This window comes from Schistocerca gregaria, unplaced genomic scaffold (assembly GCF_023897955.1).
Source record: "Schistocerca gregaria isolate iqSchGreg1 unplaced genomic scaffold, iqSchGreg1.2 ptg000737l, whole genome shotgun sequence".
NCBI lineage: Eukaryota > Metazoa > Arthropoda > Insecta > Orthoptera > Acrididae > Schistocerca > Schistocerca gregaria.
Window position 1 is genome coordinate 49,559 of NW_026062113.1, and position 20,988 is coordinate 70,546.

General features: G+C 39.8%; 1 protein-coding gene across 1 annotated transcript in view; it reads left to right on the forward strand.

Moving 5' to 3' along the window:
• LOC126320654 (uncharacterized) overlaps positions 1-9,833 on the forward strand; it is a gene marked incomplete at its 5' end in the record, with an annotated part of 57,732 nt that extends 47,899 nt beyond the window's left edge. The window contains 1 exon segment of the mRNA XM_049994083.1: positions 8,745-9,833. Within this exon segment, the coding sequence (XP_049850040.1) occupies positions 8,745-9,250 (506 nt within the window).
• Between the last annotated feature and the right edge of the window lie 11,155 nt (positions 9,834-20,988).

Consider the following 20,988-nt stretch of genomic DNA (forward strand, 5'->3'; position numbering starts at 1 on the left):
TCACATGATACGGCCCCAGACATGGATTCCATACACAACCACGTCATCCAACACTTGGACATTACCTGGAGGCAATATCTACTCAGGGTCTTCAACTGCATTTGGCTCGTGGGTGCCTCTCCCTCGCAATGACGAGACTGCATAGTTATCTTCATCATTAAGCCTGGGAAGAACCTAAGGTCTCTTGACAGCTACTGCCAGATTAGCCTGACCAACATACTTTCTAAACTGCTCGGGAGAATGCGTAGCTTCAGACTATGTTGGGTACTCGAATCATGGGGCCTTTTGTCCCCATATCAAGGTGGTTTCCAAAGAGGACAATCTCAAACTGATCGTTTACTCAGATTGGATACAGCAGTCCAACAGGTTTTTACTATCTATCAGCAACCTTGTCACAGTCTTCTCAAACCTACGTAAGGTATACAACACAGCTTGATGCCATCACATTTTATTTACCACCCATGACTGGAGCTTTCACAGCCCCCCTCCCAATTTTTATCTGCTAGTTTTTATCCCCTCGGCTCCTCAGATTCGAGTTGGTACTTCACTCAGAACCTCTCAGATCCAGGAGAATCAGTATCCCACAGGGGTCCTGTGTGAAGTGTCACACTCTTCTTTATTACCATCAATGGGCTTGTACCTTCTATTGGTCGTTTGGTTACCCAGGCGTTGTATGTCAACGGTTGTTGCATCTTGTGCAGCTCCCTCTTGGTAGCATCTTCTGAACACCAGCTCGAAGGCACCATCTGATGGGCCTCTGCATGGACCCTCTCCTGTGGTCTCCAGTTTTCTCCCTTCAAAATGCAGGTTATGCATTTTTGCTGTCAACCCAGAGTACAGCCCGATTCAGAACTTTATTTAAGCAACCAGCACCTCGATGTTGGAGCACAATCCTGTTTTTTGGGCATTAATTTTGATAAAAAGGTGACGTGGCTGCCCCATATTCTCCACCTGAAGACCACATACATGTGGAGGCTTAATGCTCTCTGCTTTCTGGCCCACACATCTTGGAGTGCAGGCTGTGTTACTCTTCTCCATCTTTACCACACTCTGGTTTTGCCCAGACTAGACTGTGGTTGTCAGGTTTATGGCTCGGTGACTTCTTTTACTCTGAAAGTACCTGATGTTGTTCATCGTTATGGGGTGTGTCTGGCTATGGGTGCCTTTAGCACTAGTCTTGTTGACAGTCTCCCCACAGAAGTGGGGATTCCCCCTCTATAAATACTATGGAGCCAACACCTGGCTTGTTATGCAATTGCCATTCGACGATTCCCTGACCGTCCCATTTATCTTGTCATCTTTGTAAGTGAGGGACATCTGCCACCTGATATCCACCCTCAGGTGGGATTGCTGCTTAAAATATGTTTCACTTACCTCTGTCAGGATCTCCACCTGGACTTACTGGAAAGTTCTCCGTGTATTTCCTCCCACACCCTGCCTTGGATGGTGCCTTTATCACTGATTAAAACCAACTTATTTCAGAATCCTAAGGTCTCTGTGATGTTCCAGTGTCTTTTACATTCAATCCTAGAGGAGTTCCATGGTGATATCATCTTCTACACTGATGGTTTTAAAATGTTTGAAAAGGTGGGATCTACTGGCATTAAACAATAGTTACTGTTGGGATCATGTAGAGTTTACACAGCAGAACTGTTAGCCTTTAACAGGGCCCTCCATTTGGTTTTTCATGCCTCCCTCCACAGTGTTTTAGTATGTACAAACTCGGTTTGTATCTTTTGACCAATGCTACTATGGTCACCCTTTGGTCTCTGCTATCCAAGATCTTATGTTTGTCCTTGGGCATGCCACCTGCTCTGTTGCCTTCCTCTGAGTCCTATGATGCGGGCATCCCAGGGAATGAACTGGCTGACCATTTGGCTAGAGGAGCAGATACTTACCACCCCCTCCCCCTCCCCCACCCCCACCAATTTCCTTTCATGATTCCAGGTGTAGATCTGTGGATATACATTAAATCTCTTTGCCCACAAGTTGATTTACATGTAGTGCACTACTACTCTCAGTAACAAACTCTGCACAATCAAGGAGACTATTGCAGTTTGGAGGTATTCCTTCCACTCCTCTCAGTAGTAGTCCATTGTCTTATGCCGTCTATGCATCAATCATACTAGGCTCACCTATTATTTTCTCTTGTGTCATGAGCCATCACCACAATGTGCTTGTGCAGCCAGACTGATGGTATCCCACATATTGGTGGAATGTCACCCTCTTTTGGCCATTGATACTAAGTATAGCCTTCCAGATTCCTTGACTTTAATGTTAGCAGACGATTCATGGATGGTTGAACTGATCCTTAGTTTCCTATGTGAAAGTGGTTTTTATTTTCAGTAATAAGGTTTTGCTTTACTCCTGGAGCAGAGGCAGGGTGATTGGGGCTCTCTTATTGTTGTCTAGGTCTGGGAGCCACGACCCCTCCTCCCATGCAAAGACCACTCTTTTAACCCTCTGTTTGTCCAATTTTTTAGATTTGACCTACTCTTCTATGCCTTCTAGTGTGTGTGATGTAATTTCCTTGCTTTATAGTTCATCCCCTCTGATGGGATCTGCCCCCTTTTAATGGGCCCTCTATCTTAAGCAAGTAGCTTTTGAATCGCACGATTGATGACACCCCCATCCCCTCCTCCTCTATCAATCAATTGTGCTGTCTGTGTGTAGAATGGGGACACATGCAATCGATCTGAGTTTGACCAAGAGCAGACTGTGATGACCTGGAGGCTTGGCACAAGCATTTCGGAAACTGTATGACTTGTTGGATGTTTGATGAATGCGGTGGTGTCTTCAACATGTGCAAAACCAAAGGGAAACCACATGATATCATGGGGTTGGGCAGCCACCCCTCTTTACAGATGTCATATGTTATAGGCTGAGCAGACTGGTAGAACAGGACAGGCGGCAAACTGTGGAAGAGCTAACATCAGACTTTAATGCTGGGCAGAGTAAAAGTGTGACTGAACAATCCTGACAATGGTCATCTGCATCTGGTGACCCATGCATGTGCCAATGTTAACACCACAGCATTGGCAAATATGACTGAAATGGGCATATGACCATTGGCACTGGACATTGGCGAGGTGGCAGTGTGTTGCATGGTCTGATGGATCCCAATACCTTGTTCGTCATGCTGATGGGAGGGCACGAATATGTAGTCTTCCAATGGAACAGCTTCTTGACACCTGTATTGCAGGACAGAGGCAAGCTTGTGGTGGCTCCATTATTCCCAGGGAAACACTGACATTGGGCATCCATGAGTCCAGTGGAGCTCATGCAAGACACCATGATGGCTAAGGAGTATCACACTGCTTGCAGACAACATCCACCTCTTTACAAAGATCATGTTTCCCAATGGCAGTGGCATTTTCAGGAAGATAGTGTGCCATGTCGCAAAGCTGAGAGTGTGATGGAGTGGTTCGAGGAACATGGTAGGGAGTTCCAATTGATGTGCTGCCCCCACCCTTACCCCTCCCCCAACTCACCAGATCTGAGCCTTATTAAACACATTTGGGATGTGACATAATATGGCATCAGAGATCATCACACCGCCCTCCCCCTTCCCTGGAATTTACAGGAATTAGGTGACTTGTGCTTACAGATGTGGTGACAACCTACCGAGGCCTCAGTGCTTCCATACTGTTGTTATCTATGCCGAAGGTGAACATATTGGCTATTAGGTAGGTGGTCATAATATTCTGGCTGGTCAGTGTATATTGTTTGCAGCATGTTACTATAACCAATGTAATAAGTATTATGTTATGTAAGTAATGATAGAAATGAGAAATGTCTGATATGTTTAATCTCCTCTTGCTGTTCATTGTCCATTATTTCCAGGTCATCGAACCTTTTCCCTACCACTCGCAATCATCAAGCTGTGTGACAACATGAGCTAAAGATAATTATAAATTTAACAAGGAAATGTTTGTTTTTTTATTATTTATCACACAACAGATAATTTGAAAATTCGGGCAAACATGACTAAAATAGTTAAACATGATTGCTTGACACTTCCTACAGTGGGCAGTTTTTTTTTTTTTTTTTTTTTTTTTTTTTTTTTTTTTTTTTTTTTTTTTTTTTAAATACTGGTGTTAAAACTATTAAAATGAAACTGAATGAAATGGCTAATGGTCTGCTGTGGCTGTATTTGTTTAGGTCACTTATAAACCAACCCAACTGGTTTCGCAATTTTGGAGTTGCATCTTCTGGTGCGTAGTAAATGCTATGTCACAGGTTGCAGAATGCCGCAGTGTAATGATTGGCAAGGCTAGGTAAAGATTTTAGCACCACTCAATTGATAAAAAACCATCGCCAAATGGTGGTAACCCATCGCCAAATGTTGTCATGTCTCTGCTATGTTGAAAACTGTACGCATTCCATTTAAAATATGCTATTGTCAGGATTTTGTTGCTTCATATAGGCTGACATGAGCATTATTAGTAGTATTTATGCATAAATTTGCCGAGCTGGCAAAGCGGGCTGCATGCAGGGAGCACGCAGCGGTGCTGGGCGTGGCGGGGCCGCGTGTCGAGTGCGCTCTTTTAGGCCTTCTTCTCGGTCTTCTTTGGCAGCAGAACGGCCTGGATGTTGGACAGGACACCACCCTGTGCAATGGTGACAGCCGACAAGAGCTTGTTGAGCTCCTCGTCGTTGCGGATGGCGAACAGCAGGTGGCGCGGGATGATGCGCGTCTTCTTGCTGTCGCGGGCCTCGTTTCCGTCCAGCTCGAGCACCTCAGCCACGAGGTACTCCATGACTGCAGCGAGGTAGACAGGCGCCCCGGCGCCGACACGCTCAGCGTAGTTTCCCTTGCGCAGGAGGCGGTGGATTCTGCCAACCGAGAACTGGAGCCCAGCCCTGCTTGAGTGGGACTTTGACTTGCCCTCGACTTTGCCTCCCTTTCCGCGTCCGGACATGGCGATGGGCTAGTGGCGTTAACGGTAACGGTGCGAGCTGCAGCGAGTCGAGCAGCGGAGTAAAAATGTTTATAGTAGTGCAAACCTATGTCTGTACAGCTGTTTGTTCTTACTTAATTCTTAACAATTTAGTTGTTCAGGCGACAGACTTGGGAACTGTCTTGTTGCTTTGTCAGTTAACAAACTCTGCTTCAGGCTGGATAAATTTGTACTTTCCTCTTGAGTGAAGAAGGAAACATTTTATGCAAATTAAACATATCATTATCAACTAAAAGAACAATTACCACATAATCTGATATATGTCCAGCTGTGAATACCCCTACATCAATTAACTTTGATAACAGGTATCCTGACGATCCAGCTAGAGGAGCATAAAACTGTCTTTTAATGCTTCTCTTATTAAACTGAGAAATTTTACAATCTGAATTGGACTTGTGTGGCTACAATATGCTCTCCTGTGCATTGACAATTGCATTTATTTGTTCATATTCTGCTTCCTTTGTCCCAAATTCATCTGGCAGTTGCAACACCTGTTCACATATTGTTACAAATGTTGTTACCCTGTTAAATTTAATGTCTGCTTCCTTAACGTATGACTTAGTGGATATTTCAGGTCTTTTCAGACTTGATTTTAAGGCGTGTTCATTTTCCTTTATTGCGTTTACTATTCTATCTACTCCAGGCAGTGTTGCTCTTACTACTGCCACTTATTCTTTAGTCAACTTTGGAGTCCTTAAGAGTTCCTTCCCACGGCCTATATGTGTTTCTTATAATACATAGCATAAGCTTCATCTGATGTTCAAACTGTTATTTTACTTACCTGTCTAACAAAGTTAGAGAGACCTCTCTTTCTTCTGCTCTTGTGCCTTGTTAATTGCTGGACTGATTTCTGTTGCCCTGTGACTTTCTGCCTCTGTTCTGTTCTGTTACTGTGACTTTCTGCCTCTGTTCTGTTACTGTGACTTTCTGCCTCTGTTCTGTTACTGTGACTTTCTGCCTCTGTTCTGTTCTGTTACTGTGACTTTCTGCCTCTGTTCTGTTACTGTGACTTTCTGCCTCTGTTCTGTTACTGTGACTTTCTGCCTCTGTTCTGTTACTGTGACTTTCTGCCTCTGTTCTGTTACTGTGACTTTCTGCCTCTGTTCTGTTACTGTGACTTTCTGCCTCTGTTCTGTTACTGTGACTTTCTGCCTCTGTTCTGTTAGTTGTTCATCTAACAGGTGACACTCAGTTAATCCCATATTCAGTTCATTAATTGTGTCCCTACATCTCTGCATTGCCAATTTTCCACACCTTTCAGTCTTCTGAAATTGATCTGTTATAGTATTGAATTTACACTTGTTACAATTCTTCAAGTAGTACTGTACATTTCGGCTTCCCCTAAATTATGTAATACAGTCCTGAAGACTTACCTATGTTAGTTATTTCAAAACACCTGGTCATTTGCTCTTAGTTGGAACTTCAGGCTATTACTACTAGTGGTGGTGGTGGTGGTGGTGGTGGTGGTGGTAGCAGGAGCAGTAGCAGTAGCAGAAGTGACATTCCTCCTGCATGTGCCATGCCTGAAACTAAGAGCATTGTTTCAATCTGTCTGCATGTACCTTCCTTTTAACCTTTATTAATACATTTAGAGTATTAACCCTTACTACTTCATGTGGCCCTCCACCACTGTGAATTTAGCTTTCTAGATTTGTCTTGTCTTACCAATTAATTGAAGAGCAATACTTTTTCACTGACCTTAAATTCTTTCAGGTTCTGTTTTTCATTCTATTGTTCATTACTTGTTCTCTTATTCTTTACTGTCAATTCTCTCAATGTTTTGTGTGCTTCCTGCATTCTCGCCCTCGTGTAACTTGCATGTATTGATTCCTGCTGCAGTATTCCTGGTACGTTTCTTTTTGTTCCATACAATAGTTCGAACGGTGTGGATCCTCTGCTATTATGTGGTGTGGTATTAAACACACAATTTGTATATTGCACCCACTTGTCCCACTAAGTTTGATCCCCTGTTCAAAATGCCTTAGATATTTGACAGGTTATGATGATAACGTTCTAGTGCACCATTGGATTCTAGGTGATAATCCGTAGTCTTTATCTGCTTAAACTTTAACACTCTACTCTCTCTTCTGAAAACATCACTCAAGAAATTCAAATCTTGGTCCATTACCAGGACTAGTGGAATTCCATACCTCAGTGTTATCTGTTCCACAAGCACTTCAGCGACTATATCTTGCCTTTCTAATCAGAACTGCTAAAATAAATTTACTTATATCATCCTGACATGTTAACATATCTCTTACCTGTACTTGATGTAATGACCCACTGTATCAGCTGTGTCTGTGATCTCGGAGAGTGTTCTTGTTTTTGCTTGTGTATACTTATGTCTCTAACATGGTGAAAACTCCTGTATATAGTCACAAATATCAAGCTTTATTCCATGGCACTGCTTATGAGACTTTATTCTCTCAGAAGTTCTACACATATCTCGGTGACCTCAAAATGGGTTATCATGCATCTCTCTTAATATAGTCTGCTTCTCTTCTGGACTATTTCCTCTTCATTTTCTATTTCTCTTCCTACCTCTGGGGCTATTTGTGCTTGTTGCAAACTCTTGAGGTATCTTCCTCAGTTGCTCTGTCCCTACATTAGTGTTTTTATGAACTACTTGTTTCTTGTCTCTTTATTCCTGTTCTCCAGGCCTTATTGTGCCCAGAGCATCTGCATTACTGTTCAACCTGCCTAGTTTACATATAGCCTCGAAATCATAGTCTTAAAGGAGTCTTCAGGAGACTCAGACTTGGATCCTTAACACTAAAGGTACGTATTAACAGTTGATTGTCTGTTAGCACTGTAAACCTTCATCCATATATGTATGGCCAGAACTGTTTCACTGCTTATAATAGAGCCAACAATTCTTCCTCTGTGGTACTATTGTTCAATTCCACCTTATTCGGCACCCTGGATGTGTATGTAATGGCAAAGTCTTCACCAATTTTCTTGCCTTCTGACAAAACAGCCCCCAGAGTTGCATTGCATGCATCAGTCATCCCTGTCGATGGTTTCACAAAGTCTGGATACTGAAGCAATGGTGGGTTAACAAATTTCTTCACTTCATCAGTCAGTGTGTTTTGTCCTTCACCTCATTCATATGTTATTCTTTCCTTTAATAGCTCATGGGATGGCTTCGCAATTTTGCTAAATTTAGCAATAAATATCCAGTATTACCTGATCAAGCCAAGAAACACTCTTGATTCTTCTGCTGTTCTTGGCTAAAGAAAGAACTTTACTCTTTCCGCTTGTTCCAAGAATTCTTCACGTGCTGTATTACATGCCAGTTTTTCCATAAAAACCTTTTCAGATCTCAAATACTTTTCATTTTGAATCCCACCCATGACCTGAAAGCAGACAACTTCATTGTTCTGGTGGTGGTGGTGGTGGTGGTGGTGGTGGTGGTGGCTGAAGCAGCAGCTGTGTGAGCATAAAAACCCATTGTTGAGCATGGTGATAATATTCAAGAATAGCTGCGCCATCTTGCAATTGATGACCCTCTCCCTCTACATCATGACTCATGGGGCCCCCTTTTCAACTTTACTGTATGTGACAACCTCCACCCCCCACCCCACCCCACCCCACCCCACCCCTCCTTTTTCCTCTCTGCTGAAGAAGTCACATGTGCTGCAACCTAGAAGTACTAATTTATTTGTATGAATTTTTATTGGTCTAATGATAGCTGCACTTCCTGAAGGCACTCCATCTGTCATACTGATTTAACAATTTTCTGAATAGGATTTTCCTGCATTAAATGGTGAACTTCTTTTTCAGGTCATTTACAACAAACAGGACAACAGAAATTCACAGATGATCCACAAGGATCTGCTATTATAATGGACCATGGGTGTGAAAACTCCAATTTTAGTAGCAACATGGGATCTCCTGCTCACACAGTAGGAACTGGCATGAACCAGCCATGTCTGACAATGTATAATACACAGTACATGCCAGTGTACCCAGTTGATGGAGAGACACAAGTTGTTCCTATATCAGTGCCTTACTTTCATTATCCAGTAGCTACTAATATACCATTAGCTATTACTCAGGAAACTGATTCAAAAAATGACACCTCATCACTATCTCAAACCACCAATTTGACACAGCCAGTTCCTGCTGAAAGTAGCTTCTACCCTGGATATGCATATTACAATATTGCAACAGGCCCATATATTCTCCAGCCAGGAACACTGTGTCAATCTCCTGGAATTGTACCTCAAAGTGCTTCTCCTAAATGGAATATGCCAGTTTCATTTCATCAGTGTGCACAATATTCATAAGGTGAGATTCCAAATTCTGTTATGTCTGTAAAGCGTATTGAAGATTTCCTCTATGTCTGATTGTTAATAGCTGTGACGACAATGAATATGTAATGGTGAAAAATTATGTAAACTAACAGATTTAAATTGTTCTGTTCAAGTTATCAGATCAATGTCACTTTGATCATTATGCACAAAATAAGATTTATAAAATGAAGTGCCATGTACATACATCTCCTTCACAGAATAACTTAAGCTGTTCTTTCATAGACAAGATGTAGTAACATTGATAGAATTTTTGTATATGATACTGCATATTTATGAATCAAGAATGAAATTGTATCTATGCTAATAAAATTTGGAGATCAAATCTCTGAAAGTTTCAAGTAACATCTCATTATTATAAAAACATTGTCATAAATCTGAACACAATTTAAAAAATCATGCTTTATTGTTACATGATACAGAATGTTAAAAACACAATAAAAATTACAAAAATTGTTAATAATTAATGTTTCATATCTTTCAAACAGAAGTTTTCAGTTATATACATCTAAATATTTATTCTGTTTTGATTTCATTAATAAATTTCTTTGACATTGCATATTGTCAGTTCTTAATTTAGTAGATGTCAAATGAACTCCCCAATGTATTGAGAGTAAAGTCAAATCATTTCATGCTTGCAGAAAATATGCCAAACTGTTTATTTTCGACAATGCTACAGACAAGAGATGAAAGCAAATAATGCAGAAAAGTGAAAATGTTCACCATTTGTATCATTACAGGAAACCATATAATGAACGATCATGCACTATGCTTGCCTGAAAATTGTTAATAATGCAGTTAAAGATTCAACAATAATTTGTCGGATAATGGACTGGGTTTGCAGGTTTTGTCACAGATTTTCAGGAAACTCAGGTTCATTATTGCTTTCCAATTATCTTTGTGTTGCTAGATAACACTCACACACAAGCTGTCTTGTAGCTAAAAACAGAAACAGAGTATTTTTTCACCTAATACTTTTCAAAATATAAGATAAGTATTTACATCAGTTGGTGCACCATCTCTTGGCATAGGCACCACCATTTGGTGAGCAGTACTGGCATAACAAAGGTCACCTCAGCATGGAATGCAGAGAACTCACCTGAAGCAGTCAAAGGGTTAACACTCAGTAGGTACAGTCACCAACACCTTAAGTTCAAAATATTCATGCATTACTATGTTACACAATGCATTTTCATTCCTTTGGGTTCATCAATAAGTGTAATTTGACTCTTACACCAGTTCCATTGTAGAGTGGGAAGTTGTCATGGGGAAGTGCATTCTAGAGACTATGCAGCACTCCGTGACATTACATTGGTGTTCAATGTGCAGAACTGTGTTTCACATTAGCATATCAACACAAGTTATTATTTGTTTTACATCCTGCGTATTCAGTACACACACTTCTGCAAAGGGTGAATTCTGGATAAAATTAAATTGATAAAGTTGTTTGTGAATATTTGTACATTTCTCACATCAGACTAATTTCTGTCTTCCTTAGTAGTGTGTGCAGAATGAGTAAAAGTTTTTATATGTAATGACTTTGATTTTTTTAAATACCCTGTCTGCTAAGCAGGTACATTACTTACTGAGGAGTAATTTGTTAAAATAAAGACAAACTTGGTACCACTTATACTTGTAGGTCTGGCGATATGCACAAATTGACAACACTGTGGGTTGCTGCTGTTTATAAAATGGTTCACTAAAACTACTGTGTAAGTTTAGGACTGATTTATCTTTATCTCTCTCTCTCTCTCTCTCTCTCTCTCTCTCTCTCTCGCATGCAAAATGCTGGTTCTCTAAACTTTGTCAATAGTGTTTTGTGAAAAAAATCTTCCCTGCAGTGTCTGATTTGAGTTCACAGAGCATTTCCATAATGCCTGAGAGTATAAGTTAGTTACATGTTCAATGAATCATTTGTATGAGTAAATGTAATGGTGTCAAAGCAGTCGTTTTCACATTGGCATTACACATTCATATGTAAATACTGATATATGCTGAACTTTTACAACTTTTTAAAATACATTTGTGAATTAGTAATTCCATACCAACCACATTTCAGAAATAGAAATTCTTCTACAGAAAAAGAGTTGTCAAGGAGAAACTTCTTCAATTTGTTTTCAAATGTAACTTTTTTGTCTGCTAGAGATATATCATTGGGTAAGTAATCCAAAATTTTGGTGGCAGCATTGTGTACCCCTTTTTTGTGCCAAAGTCAGCTTTAGTGTGGGATAATGAATGTCATTTGTCATCTGGTATTGTAATTCCAGGGACTGGCCAAAAATTTGGAACCACCAAAAACACCACACCACCACTTCATCATGCCTAATATCTTGTAGGAAACTTGTTGGGATTCAAAACAGCTTCAACTCATCTCAGAAAGGATAAATACTGTTTTTTGTGTCATTCTTGAGGTACTCTTATAGCATCATTTCTGCAAAATAATGGGAATTCAGATAACAATAATGGAGGTGGATAACAATTGTGTACCCTTCTCTCCAAAGTAAACCACAAAGGCTGAATAATATTGGTATCTGGTGTCTGTTGTGGCCAGATGAGAGGTGAAAATTCATCCTCGTGGTTACAAAAGCACTCCTGTGTAACAAGATGGTCACACAATCATTGGCAGTAATGTGACTCCAGAGTATTCATGGGGCCCATGGAATGCCGTAATATGACTGCCCAAATAGCCAACAAACCTCCACCGTGTTTCACTTTTGGGACATAAAGTTGGCCAGGAGTTGGAAACAGTGTGAAAAGACTTGTCAGACAAAGTGACTTCCTTCCATTGATCCATAGACCTAGTTTTAATACTTCACCACCTTGTTTACGGGCATTTACATCACTGATAAATGGTTTTGGAATTCCAGCTCACTTGGCAATTTTCTGCTTATTGAGCATTCTTCATGTTTTGATGCTTCAAAGTTTAACAATGAGACATTCAGTACTGCAGTGACTTTTGAAGCCATTGTCGCCTAATTTTTCGCCACAATCCTCTTCAGAGACCATCTGTCACAATCACTAAACATGTACTTCCATCCGTGTTGTGACTTAGCAGATAATGATCGTCTTGCCCTGTATGCACTATAAATCTTCAATATGGTGCCTCTTGAAGCACCAAACACTCTGGCTACCTGGGTTTTGGAAGCACCCACCATATGAGCACCAACAATTTGCCCAAGTTCGAATTGACTTAGTTACATCAGAACTAAATAGAATACTTTTCTGACCATAACTGGCACTTTCGAAGCATTGAAGACATTGCACGTGTGCCATTCTCGATCAAATACAGCAGTGCAACCTTCTGGCTGTGCTAGCATATGCATTTATGTTGAAGGTGCATTTTTTGCGATGTATCCATATTTTTGTCAAACCCATGTTTGTATATCATTGTTCCTTCTGAACTGCAGTGGGTAATTTACAGCAAATTTTGAGCAATGCACAGTCTTTCCCCATTAAGGTGAGCTACTCCAAACCATTATTCAATATGATGTTATTGAATCAAAATGTGTCGACTTAATGATTCTCTCTCTCTCTCTCTCTCTCTCTCTCTCTCTCTCTCTCTCTCTCTCTCCCCCCCTCTCTCTCCCTCCAAGATTTGCAATAATTCTAATTGCAAATGTGGCTGAACAAAGTTGTTTTAGAAGTTGCAAAATTTGCTTTTTCCAGTTTAAATTCTCATGAATATGAACATCTAAGAGTTTGAAGTATCGACCCAGTTTCTTATTTCCTCACCAAGTGCTACACTTATCATTGGTGTAGGACCCTAGATGTGCAGAACTGAAGATGGTGTGTCTTTTTTTTAAATTGTGCAGGAGACTGTTTGCAGAAAACCAATGGTGCTCTCAAGAATGTTGTTTACTATTTCTTGTGTTTCTGTATGTATGCTTGGATTAATTACATTACTAGTGTCATCTACAAAAAGGACCAATTCTGCTTATTGTATGTCAGATATAAATTAATTTATCAGGAAACAGTAGGGTACTTGAAATTGAGTCTTGTGGAACCCTTAAAGTGATTCCTCCCCATTGACAACAATCTCACCAGCTCACATTTGTTAAATTATTAAGGAAAATTTTCTGCATTCTTTTAGTTAGGTATGGTATTATGCATTGGTTTGCTTCACTATAAATTGCAGAAAACTATTTATCCAGGAGAATATTGTGATCCTCAGTCAAACACCTTAGACAGGTCACAGAAAATACCAGTTTGTGCTGTGTTGGTTGTTAGTGCTTGTAAAATTTGTCAAATGAATGTGTAGATGGCATTCTCAGTTGAGCATCCCTTCTGAAACCACAAACTGTGATTTGCTGAGGATGTTATTGCTGCTCAGGTGGGATGCCATTCTAGAATAGGTTAAAAATTGCATTATAAAATACACAGCTGTGCCATTTTTATTAAAGACAATCAATGAATATATACAGGGTGATTTGTACTACATTTTGAGCAACGTTTTCATGCATCTCAATGTTTTACATAATAACTGCTGGACTGTGTGTCATACAGCAATATAATTTTGCAAATATGTTTAGTGGTATATGTGGATACTGTCTGCAAAGTGTGTTGTGAATACATGTAGTAGTAAAATAGTAATAAATTAAAATGTCATACCTGATGCTGTTAAGTTAAACTGCATGAACAGTTAAAATGTGGTAAGCAAACATTTTTCCTTCGATAATTTTATGGAGAGACGGGAGGATTTAATGAGAAAGTTTCAAAAAAGTTTGAAATTAGGTGTAAAGTTTCATGGAAATCACTAAGTGCTCTCATTCTCAGATACTGGATGAATGAACTCCAGTGATGCTGACTCAAGACAAACGCACAGTTTTTAACTGTAATACGTGTCTTCTAATGTATACTACTAACATAAGACTATACCTTTTAGTGAGTAGTTTATGACAACATTTTAAATTAGCCAGTAGTTACATGAAATACTGAAAATCAAATTTTTGTTGCCCCTGGAGCTGTTAGACAGACAACCTACAACTGGGAATTTGTTTTCGGGGTCCAGGGTAGTCACTTTTTAATATAGATGTGCATCTCTTTTTTTTAATTTAATTGTTCATAAATTTTAGTAGCTAGTGTGGTGTGCAACTACTGCACGAGTTTTACTCATTCTTGCCAACAGGTAAATTTGCCCTTAATCCTTCTACTCATGCGTAGTTTTTTTACATGGCTGTTTCTTTTCCGATTAGATTATGTGGGAAGCTATTTTCAAGTAATGATATGAATTTATCATGGATTAGATTAAATTTTATGTCGGTGTTTGGTTCATTATAATTTTCATCCAAGTCCATCTCTTGTAAAGTACTATTAAAAATGTTTGTCGTTGAATAACTAATTGTTCTAATTGAATTCCACTAACAAGTATCTGTACTCTGAGGCACCAAGTTATTTATCCTAACAAACTGTGCACCAGCAGCAGCCGCAGCAGCAGCAGCAGAGAGCATTTGTTTTGAGGATAAAGTTATTTTCTTGTTTTGAACTTCATCAAAGAAAACATTATCAGGTATAGTCCTATTGCCTTTATCCACTCATGTTGGAATGTTAACTGCTGAGAAAAAATTGGGGCATGCAAATGAGGTTTCAGGTCATTTTCCTATCGGAACCCTTCAGAAAATCTACATTGAAATCACCAGACTGTTTAACTGCTTCTGCTACCAAGAATTCTCCCGGGTTGTATGACCGTGGTCCATGGAACTCTTCTATCCCTGACATTTCATCCAAAGCTATGTTGGACATCGTCAGAGGTGCTCCTGATTGTGCTAAGTTTTGCCGGCAAGACTCGGCACAACCAGGACCACCTCCGAAGATGTCCAACATAGCTTTGGACGAAATGTCAGCGACAGAAAAGTTCCATGGACCATGGCCATACAACTCGGAAGAATTTTCTGTAGCGGAAACATCTGGTTGTGAAAGCCTTCATTGTATGTTAACTGCTTGCTGCTTTGTGACAGCTTAGGTGGGAATCCATATGCCTTACAAACAGCTCTAAAATTTCCCAGTGAGGACGTGTATACAGTTAAAATTTAAGTGAACTGTTTTTCAGTATTAATTCACAAGCACACATTTCTATACGCTGAACAATACAAAATTTAGTTGTCTCTGTGTTTTTGAACTTGTGTTCTGTCTTAATATATATGTAACAACTCCTCCTTTTCCCATACTAGTTAAACTTGATTAGCTGTTAGAGTGTATTCTTTTATATGTAAGTTATCTAAACCTGTGGTTATATGGTGCTCACATAGGCACCGGATGTCTATCTTTTCAGAGCTCTCTAAATTTTCCAAACTGACAAGAACCTCTTCTACATTATTACTCAGCCCTCTAATATTTTGATGAAATAAGCTAACCTTACTTTTCTGTGTATTCTTAAGCATTGTGTGGGATTCTTCTGTTATTTTGACTTATCTCAAAACAGATTGCCTGAATCCTGATCCTAACCTAAACAAAGGTACCTCTCTGACACTAGAAGATGGCTGAAATTGCTGTCAATTCTGTTAAACTGCTCTTCCAAGTCTTTTGCTGTCTATGACAGAATTACTATGTCATTGGCAAACCTCAAGGTTTTTATTTCTTCTCCATGAAATTTAATTTGTACTCCAAATTTTTCTTTTGTTTCCTTTACTGCTTGCTCAATATACAGATTGAATAACATCGGGGATAGACTACAACCCTGTCTCATTCACTTCCAAACCACTGCTTCCCTTTCATGCCCCTCGACTCGTATAACTGCCATCTGGTTTCTGTACAAATTGTAAACAGCCTTCTGTCCCTGTATTTTATCCCTGCCACCTTCACACTTTGAAAGAGAGTACACCAGTTAACAATGACAAAAGGTTTCTCTAAGTCTACAATTGCTATAAATATATCTTTGCCTTTCATTAACCTATCATCCAAGATAAGTCACAGGGTCAGTTTTGCCTTGCATGATCCTACATTTCTATGGAATCCAAACTGATCTTCCCTGAGGTCAGCTTCTACCAGTTTTTCAATTCGTCTGTAAAGAAATCATGTTAGTATTTTGCAACTGTGATATATTAAACTGATAGTTCAGTAATTTTCACACCTGTCAGCAACTGCTTTCCTTGGAACTGGAATTATTATATTCTTCGTGAAGTCTGAGGGTATTTCGCCTGTCTCATACATCTTGCTCTCCATATGGAAGAGTTTTGTCATGGCGGGCTCTCCCAAAGCTATCAGTAGTCCTAATGGAATGTTGTCTACTTCTGTGGCCTTATTTCGACTTAGGTCTTTCAGTACTCTGTCAAATTCTTCATGCAGTATCATATCTCCCATTTCCATCTTCATCTACATCCCATTCCATTTTCATAATATTGCTCTCAAGTACGTCATCCTTGTGTAGACCCTCTGTATACCACTTCCACCTTTCTGCTTGCCCTTGTTTGCTTAGGACTGGTTTTCCATCTGAGCTCTTGATATTCATACAGGTGGTTTTCTTTTCTCCGAAGGTCTCTTCAATTTTCCTGTAGGTGTCTTCTATCTTACCCCTAGTGATACATACATGCTTCTACATCCTTACATTTGTCCTCTAGCTATTCCTGCTTAGCCATTTTGCACGCCCTATCGATCTCATTTTTGAGAAGTTTGTATTCCTTTTCACCTGTTTAATGTACTGCATTTTTATATTTTCTCCTTTCAAGAGTTAAAATCAGTATCTTTTGTGTTACCCAAGGATTTCTACTAGCCCTCGTCTTTTTACCTAGTTGATCCTCTGCACTGAAAGGTAATGAGAAATTTTGAAAATTGAAGTTCTTACTCAAAAGTGCTACCTCCCATGAACCATGGATCTTGTCATTGGTGGGGAGGCTTGCGTGCCTCAACGATACAGATAGCCGTGCTGTAGGTGCAACCACAATGTAGGGGTATCTGTTGAGAGGCCAGACAAATGTGTGGTTCTTGAAGAGGAGCAGCAGTCTTTTCAGTAGTTGCAGGGGCAACAGTCCGGATGATTGACTGATCTGGCCCTGTAACACTAACCAAAACGGCCTTGCTGTTGTAGTACTGCGAACGACTGAAAGCAAGGGGAAACTACAGCCGTAATTTTTCCCGAGGGCATGCAGCTTTACTGTATGATTAAATGATGATGGCGTCCTCTTGGGTAAAATATTCCGGAGGTAAAGTAGTCCCCTATTTGGATCTCCAGGTGGGGACTACTCGAGAGGACTTTTTTATCAATAGAAAGAAAACTGGCATTCTATGGATCAGAGCGTGGAATGTCCGATCCCTTAATCGAGCAGGTAGGTTAGAAAATTTAAAAAGGGAAATGGATAGGTTAAAGTTAGATATAGTGGGAATTAGTGAAGTTCGGTGGCAGGAGGAACAAGACTTTTGGTCAGGTGATTACAGGGTTATTAATACAAAATCAAGTAGGGGTAATGCAGGAGTAGGTTTAATAATCAATAAAAAAAATAGGAGTGCGAGTAAGCTACTACAAACAGCATAGTGAATGCATTATTGTGGCCAAGATAGATACGAAGCCCACGCCTACTACAGTAGTAAAAAGTTTATATGCCAACTAGCTCTGCAGATAATGAAGAAATTGGTGAAATGTATGATGAGATAAAAAAAATTATTCAGGTAGTGAAGGGAGATGAAAATTTAATAGTCATGGGTGACTGGAATTCGACAGTAGGAAAAGGAAGAGAAGGAAACGTAGTAGGTGAATCAAGAATCATGAAAGAAGGTTGTATACATGGAAGAACCCTGGAGATATCAGATAGACTATATAATGGTAAGACAGAGATTTAGGAACTAGATTTTAAGTTGTAAAACATTTTCAGGGGGAGGTTTGGACTCTGACCACAACCTATTTGTTATGAACTGTAGATTAAAACTGAAGAAACTGCAAAAAGATGGGAATTTAAGGAGATGGGACCTGGATAAACTGAAAGAACCAGAGGTTGTAAATAGTTTCAAAGAGAGCATTAGGGAACGATTGACAAATACAGGGGAAAGAAATACAGCAGAAGAATGGGTAGTACCTTTGAGGAATGAAATAGTGATGGCAGCAGAGGATCAAGTAGGTATAAAGATGAGGGCTATCAGAAATTCTTGGGTAGCAGAACAGATACTGAATTTACAAACGTCTCAAAAATGAGATCAACACGAAGTGCAAAATGGCTAAGCAGGGATGGTTAGAGGACAAATGTAAGGATGTAGAGGCTTATCTCACAAGGGGTAAGATAGATACTGCCAACAGGAAAATTAAGGAGACCCTTGGAGAAAAGAGAACCACTTGCATGAATATCAAGAGCTCAAATGGAAACCCAGTTCTAAGCAAAGAAGGGAAGGCAGAAAGGTGGAAGGAGTATACAGAGGGTCTATACAGGGGCGATGTTCTTGACGACAATATAATAAAAATGGAAGAGGATGTAGATGAAGATGAAATGGGAGATATGATACTGCGTGAAGAGTTTGACAGAGCACTGAAAGACCTGAGTCGAAACAAGGCCCCGGGAGTAGACAACATTCCATTAGAACTACTGACAGCCTTTGGAGAAGCAGTCCTGACACAATTCTACCATCTGGTGAGCATTCCCAAAGAAAGCAGGTGTTGACAGATGTGAAAATTACCGAACTATCAGTTTAATAAGTCACAGCTGCAAAATATTAACGCGAATTCTTTACAGACCAGCACAAAAACTGGTAATGTCGACCACGGGGAAGACCAGTTTGGATTCCGTAGAAATGTTGGACCACGTTAGGCAATACTGACCCTATGACTTACCTTAGAAGAAAGATTAAGGAAAGGCAAACCTACATTTCTAGCATTTGTGGACTTAGAGAAAGCTTTTGACAATGTTGACTGGAATACTCTCTTTCAAATTCTGAAGATGGCAGGGGTAAAATACAGGGAGTGAAAGGCTATTTACAATTTGTACAGAAACCAGATGGCAGTTATTAGAGTCGAGGAACATGAAAGGGAAGCAGTGGTTGGGAAGGGAGTGAGACAGGGTTGTAGCCTATCCCCGATGTTATTCAATCTGTATATTGAGCAAACAGTAAAGGAAACAAAAGAAAAATTTGGAGTAGGTATTAAAATCCATGTAGAAGAAATAAAAACTTTGAGGTTCACTGATGACATTGTAATTCTCTAAGAGACAGCAAAGGACTTGGAAGAGCAGTTGAATGGAATGGAGAGTGTCTTGAAAGGAGGATATAAGATGAACATCAACAAAAGCAAAACGAGGATAATGGAATGTAGTCGAATTAAATGTGGTGATGCTGAGGGAATTAGATTAGGAAATGAGACAAAGGAGTTTTGCTATTTGGAGAGCAAAATAACTGATGATGATGGTCGAAGTAGAGAGGATATTAAATGTAGACTGGCAATGGAAAGGAAAGCGTTTCTGAAGAAGAGAAATTTAACATTGAGTATTGATTTAAGTGTCAAGAAGTCGTTTATGAAAGTATTTGTATGGAGTGTAGCCATGTATGGAAGTGAAACATGGATGATAACTAGTTTGGACGAGAAGAGAAATGTGGTGCTACAGAAGAATGCTGAAGATTAGATGGGTAGATCACATAACTAAAGAGGAGGTATTGAATAGAATTGGGGAGAAGAGGAGTTTGTGGCACAACTTGACTAGAAGAAGGGATCGATTGGGAGAAGAGGAGTTTGTGGCACAACTTGACTAGATGAAGGGATCGGTTGGTAGGACATGTTCTGAAGCGTCAAGGGATCACCAATTTGGTACTGGAGGGCAGCGTGGAGGGTAAAAATCGTAGAGGGAGACCAAGAGGTGAATACACTAAGCAGATTCAGAAGGATGTAGGCTGCAGTAGGTACTGGGAGATGAAGAAGCTTGCACAGGATAGAGTAGCATGGAGAGCTGCATCAAACCAGTCTCAGGACTGAAGACCACCACAACAACAACTCAAATGTGATAAGCAGAGAATTTTATGCAAGGATGACATCATGAAAGACTTATGAACTAATCTGTAAGCTGAGTTACCAAGTCTTTGTGTACAAGCAAACAGAAGGGGATCCCATCAGCTCTTTGGAGGGGAAATGTCCAAACTCATTCCGAGCTCATTTCAAGAGATAGCTGTCAAGAAATTATGAGCAGGTGCTGAAGTGCTACCATATTTAGTTGAATTTCTGAAACCAGACTAGGTGGACATACCACTGCACTCCATTTTAAGTAACTTGAAGAAGAAGACTGACATAGTAGTTGGACCAAATACCGAACAGCAGTATTAACTGCACACATTAGGAGATAGTAATGCTAAATACAAAACAAGGGACTTTTGTACAACAAATTTAGGAGCTGTGCCTCAGAAAAGGTGAATTAACTGTACGCCTCATTTTGATGTCCCTCTTCACTAGGGTGCCACTAGACACATGTAGTTACCAATTAGAAGTTTAGAGCCACATTAACTAGACACTTCAGCTTAATGTCGCATTACCTTACTTCTTGTTCAATGGCAACTACTATGAACAAATGGACAGCGTGTCTGTGGGTTGCTTTGTGTTGCATTTCAATGAATTTGTGTTGAGGACTTCGAGGAAAAGTTTTGGAATCTACATCTACATCTACATCAACATCTACATCTACATGACTGCTCTGCACTTCACATTTTAGAACTCTTTCAGACTATTTTTTGAGTATTCCTTACCAGAATATTACATGCAAAAAAAATAAATACGCAAGTTAAGATTTCTCTAATTTTATTAAAGTAGTAATTTTTTT